At 29.4% G+C, this 5685-nt stretch overlaps 1 protein-coding gene across 2 annotated transcripts; it reads left to right on the top strand.

Annotated features, from left to right (window-relative positions):
- The first annotated feature begins 2073 nt into the window (after positions 1 to 2073).
- LOC135960678 (uncharacterized) lies at positions 2074 to 5403 on the top strand. Of its 2 annotated transcripts, none has more exons than XM_065512023.1 (3): positions 2074 to 2230; positions 2299 to 2403; positions 4244 to 5403. In XM_065512023.1, the coding sequence occupies exons 2-3, from the start codon at positions 2316 to 2318 to the stop codon at positions 5284 to 5286; spliced, it is 1131 nt and encodes a 376-aa protein (XP_065368095.1). In that variant the 5' UTR covers positions 2074 to 2230; positions 2299 to 2315; the 3' UTR covers positions 5287 to 5403. The 2 variants fall into 2 exon arrangements, with proteins under 2 accessions (XP_065368095.1, XP_065368096.1); XM_065512024.1 differs by having other exon boundaries at positions 2296 to 2403.
- Positions 5404 to 5685: the final 282 nt, after the last annotated feature.

The raw sequence follows: 5685 nt of genomic DNA, 5'->3' as shown, positions 1-5685 counted from the left end.
TTCTTGCTATTTTAAAGCTTGAAAATACACACTAAATTGTGATTGTGTAAAGGAAGTTTAATATGCGTGATTAATTAATTCTCTTTTGTTTTTTTTTAGTTTATTGATAAAAGGGTTGGAGTAAAAGCAACTTAAAAAGAGAATTAAGAAAAAACGAAGTAGTAAAAATCATTTTGTAAATCGGCACTGAGAAGCTAGGGAATCACACAAAGGCTGAGTTTAGACCATGATTTTTACAACGCCGTTTTTTCCTAATTGTCTTTTGAAGTTACTTCCAAAATCATGTTGCGTTTATACGATGAATTTTGGTTGCATGTCTTTTTTTTCAGCCAGGGTTGATTATTATTGTTTACGGCCATTTTCACAATGTACGATTAAAAGTTAACGTGAACTTTAACCGCAAGTTAGGCTAATTTGAATTTCACAATGTACGATTAATTCTTAATTGACACTATTTAACAACAAAGTTGCTGTTAAATATAACCGAATAAATTTCGCCGGTTAGCATCTTAATTGTAAGAAATATAATAAAAGAACATGGAAAAACATTTATATTTTTGTAATATTTATAATTTTTAAAAGTGTAAAGCGAAGAAAAGTAAATTTTGCACGAGGTGATCCATATACCACCCGGATATTGCACTTACAAACCAAACAACAAATGTGCACTTTTGCTTGTTGGTTTTCAGTAATTGTTGTTCAGTTTGTTCTGTAAATTTTATAGTTATGTACCTTCATATTTTTGAGTTTTATACGTTTTTTTTATTATACCACTAAGAAAACACAAACTATTATTTTTTATGCCGTCTTTTAGACAATTTTTTATATTTCAATCTTTCATTACACTATTTTTCGTAAACAAATGTATGCATTATTGCCATACTTTCTACTGAATGCTTTGGTTAAGTAATCAAATGATGGTGAAACGCAAATCGGTAACCGTTGGTTAAATGGTCCCCGTTAAACAAACCGACAGTTAGTTAATTTTCCGGTTAAAATGAAATAATCGTACATTGTGAAAATGGCCGTTAATCGGTTAATCTTCTTTATTAAACTGCAAAATCAGGAAAAGAATAAAAAGGAACAAGAAGAAATGAAATTAGTATAAACAGAAATCTGAAAAAAGACACGAAAAACACAAATTGAGTCTATTTGTTAACCCCCCAAGCTTCTCTACACCGATCGCCAACAAATAAAAAGAGTCGAAAAAACGACGTTGTAAAAATCATCATGTAAACGCAGTGAAAGAGTAGACAAATATCGAAAATAAATAAAAATATAAATATTTATAAAAAAGTGACCTCAAGCTCAACTAACTGAATAAAATTATATTTTTTAACATTATTACTTTTGTTCTGGTTTGCTTTTGCTTATTAAAAAATCTATTTAAAAAAAACATAGTATTGACAATAAAATTTTTCAGTTGAGTACATTATTATTTCCATGTTTATTGCCCGTGGAGATCCCAAGATAGTGAATTGCTGATGACAAATTCGCAATTTTTTTGTGCATTTTGGGATGGATTCACATTTGAAGGTTAAATAGCCTTGCCACTTCTATTTTAATTTTTTATAATTCAAATCGCTTGGGTGTGGCAACACTCACTCACTCGACATGATAACATAAAACAAATGTTTACGAATAATAAAGAGAAGAAAGTAGGGAAAACAACACAAATATTGAAAACTAGTTGCAATTAAATGCCTATTAGAAATAATAATTAAAGAAAAATAATGCAAAAACCCAGTATTCTGTGTATTTTGTTGTATCAAATATGTATGTACTTCCTTTCTTTGCCACAAGATTCGTTGAAAAATCTATTAGAATGTTAAAAAAAAGTCATAACTATGAATTTTCATAAAAATAATGAATTCACAAATCTCTTTGCTGACGCATTCATATGAAACAGAGAAATAAAACGAAAAAAGAAGAGCTGTAATGTATGGTATACATGCATATAATGTACGATGTATACATCTATGAATGTATGTACACATGATAGAATGAAACAGATGTATACAGATGTATGAATGTTTTTTTTTTTTTGCGTCTGTATGAACGAAATGTACAGAACGACGAATAAATAAAATGAACGCAAATTGTGATTTCGTAAAATTATTTGATGTTTAGTTGCTGTTCTTTATTCATTGCTTCTGCATTTGGATTTATACAATTTAATAATAATTTTCCAGTTGCTGTGGATTTATTGTGAATAATATAAAAGTAAAAGGTAAACAAATATTAAATTTTGTTCTGAGATTTGATATTAATTAATTCTTGTTATTTTTTTAAAAGCAGCTCCTACATACAGAAATATGAGTGGTAAAAGCTATCAGGATTTGGCAGCAATGAAGAAATTATTAACTTCTTGGCAGGTTCTCATACTCTACGATGCGTTTAAAGGTAAAATGGGTATATAGAAATAGTATGATTGACATTATCATACCATTCAAATATTTGCCACCTTGTACATTATATCGAGGTGTTAAATTCAATCGTAGATTAACACGAAAATTAAAAAAAAAAAAAATCAGCAAACAAGCCCACATCTGTGGTATAAATTCAGGCTAAGCTCTATTTTATGGACAGCACTCCCAATATCATAGAAATATATACCAGAGGTACATCTTTCTATGCCTAATATGTATATGTCATAGTTCCCGAGTTCTACCACTTTAAATATCCACTAATAATGGCCATTATCTAAACATTTTTCGCATATAAATCTATGCATTTATTCCAATAAAGTTACAGCCAAAACTTTAACCCTACTATTAAAATACATTGTGATACCCCAACTGCAAAAACTCATTAGATATTAACTGTCTAATTCATAAAGAAAAACATCGTAGATTTGAACCACAAATTTGTAAGTATTAAAGATATGAAGGTTCATCGTCACAGTGTTTCCAAAGCCATTATACAGTACAAGGAAGACTTGAATATTGAAAGAAAACTTGGATCAGGAAGAACAACATTCAATGAGAAAAGCTGATCGTATAGCTCGTGCAAAGAGCCAAAGCTAAAGCTGGGTTGAAGTCGTATAAAGTTCAGAAAGTTCCAGATCGCAATGCGGTACATAATGCGGTACAGATCGCAAATGCGGTACATGTACTGGCAGAGTTTTCACAACTTCCGGATCAAGATTTGTATGTGACTGATGGACGAGGTAATGTTCAAGAACAATACCGGAGAAAAAAACAAACAAAATTCCCCAAGAAGTTTCTTGTGTGGCAAGTCATTTGCAGTTGTGGCAAAAGAAGCCAATCATTTGTGACATCAGGCACGATAAACACAGAAATATATATTACTGAGAGTCTAGAAAAACGGATTTTACCTTTCTTAAAACAGCACAGAGAGCCTACATATTTCTGGCACGATTTGGCATCATGCTACTATGGAAAAGCCCCTGGTTTTCATATATTTTATAATAATATAAAAAATATTATAATACTATGTCAACTACTCAAGATAAAGTCGAATTAATGTTACATCTTTAAGGGTCTGAACTCCTACAAAATAAATTATTTATAAGATCATAAAAAAATTAACTGTGAGCTTATCTGTGATATCAATATATGTATTATACAAATGTTTACAGGATTATAACTTAAAAGAATGTCAAAGCTGTACTTAAAACAAACTCTGCATTAGTTTTACTATTTATTTTATGTTCCTTCCTTTGCTGAGCTTTGAATTAATTCGGAATTAAAAAATTTCAGCCATTCATTCCATAAATTCATTCCCAAAATCGAATTCTTTAGTTTCATTCAAAGGATTTTATTCAAATTGAATTCAGTCATCGTTGAATTAATTCATAACAGAATTCATTCAACCTTTGTGTGATTAAATTTTTGTCACTTCAAATCTAATACAAATTGAATTCACATTTTTTTTCTGTATTAAGTTTTGTTTGTAATCATTTACAAAATTAATTGAATCCAAAGCCTTTTTGAACTAGATTTGAATTAAATGGAACTTGAGTGATTCATCCAGGAATTAATTCTATGAAGAATGAATTCTTAAAGGATTGAAGACAATACGTTTGCAGTACTAAGGAGACAACGAATTAATTCGTGTTGAAGGTTTAATAGAATTGTTAAGATGAAATATTTAATTTGAGTTTGAAAAAGCAATTACGAATTGATTCTTTCAATTCGTTGTTCCTTTGTTTAAAGTATTTAATTAGCATTCCTTTTTAATTTCAAGATTCAATATTATATTTTTTTATTAATCTTTACAGAAGAAGATATTTCCATCAATGAACTTAAAATACTGGAATTTAGACACATACATAATTTATTAAACAATTACAAAACGGGTGTTAGAATTCGATTTGAATATCACTTTAATAATTGGCGCAATACAATTGGATTACCCTTAAAACCTGATATCTGTTGTTGCCGTTATAAAACAAACCAAGATAATAATAATAGTTTCATGGAATGTCACAACATGGAAAACTCAATAACAAATACTACTACTAATACTGATGATTTTCATAATGATGCTAAAAGAAAACGACACAATCACAATGTGACAGAAGATCTTTCATATTTTAATGAATCTCAGCCACAATTATCACCACAATCTGCAAAATCGGATAATTCGGAATCGGAAATGATAGACAATTCACCTGCACCAGCAATAAGATGTGAAACACCCAACCTACAATCGAATAAAACTGATGACGAAGAAGAAATGGACAATTTAAACATATTAGTCGATCTTATATCAAGCTCTGTAAAGGAAACAAAGCCAAAATTTCCTTCAAAACAGATACTTGATAGAAGCCCCGTTAATTTAGCACAAATTTTACAATCGTCTGGCACACGTGGCCTCTCTATTGTAAATTTCTACAAGAAAAAGAAACATTTAACAAACGTCCATCGTACCCAACTAATACAGACTATTGTAGATTTTTTCGATGAAAATGATATTCATTTGTCGCTGAATATGAGTCACAATCTGGAATCCGAAATAATGAAAATGTTTCCAACGGAAACAATGGAATACTATCGCACGGAAAAACGTGGCAAAATTTATGTGAAATTTTCCAATATGAAACGTTACAAACGTGAACGCAACAATAAAGTGAATTCTGAAATAGAAAACATAAGTCGTCGTACTCGTCAATCACATACCAATGATGACAATGTGCAGTCGATAGATGAGAATGGTGTAGAACAGGATGTAAACAACTATGAGGGATGGCCCATAATTGCTGAACCAGAAGTTATAGTAAAAGAGGAAAATTTTGTTGAATACGACGAAAATTTGGAATGAATTTAAAAACAATTTCTTTATCATTAGGATATCTTGTAAATGGTTTAGATTAGTGTGATGATATTTGTATTTTAATAAAATATTTCTTTTTGTGGTTATCTACTTTACAGTACTAAATTTGTCTTTTTAATTTTGTGAATTTTCTTATTCACGATTATAGTGTTTTAAAGGAAATTGCGGAAATTAATATATAAATACTTATGTAGGTATGCAAATAAGAAAATATAGTAAGCAACAGTTTCAATAATAAGACATTAAATAAAGACTCGAAAGAATTAATTCTTAATTCCATTTTCGAAATTAAATGCTGACATTTTTTTAATTACGAATTAAGATTTTAGTGAATTAAGCTCAAATTTAATTAATTCATAAATTTGAAGCTCTGATATATAAAGATTA

This window comes from Calliphora vicina, chromosome 5, assembly GCF_958450345.1.
Source record: "Calliphora vicina chromosome 5, idCalVici1.1, whole genome shotgun sequence".
NCBI lineage: Eukaryota > Metazoa > Arthropoda > Insecta > Diptera > Calliphoridae > Calliphora > Calliphora vicina.
This window is presented reverse-complemented; position numbering and strand designations above follow the sequence as displayed.

Bases quoted from the DNA above. Each gene is read 5' to 3' on its own strand.
- LOC135960678 (XM_065512023.1), top strand. From the start codon at position 2,316: ATGAGTGGTAAAAGCTATCAGGATTTGGCAGCAATGAAGAAATTATTA. The intron at 2,404-4,243 runs GTAAAATGGGTA...TAATCTTTACAG, and splicing joins ACTCTACGATGCGTTTAAAG to AAGAAGATATTTCCATCAAT.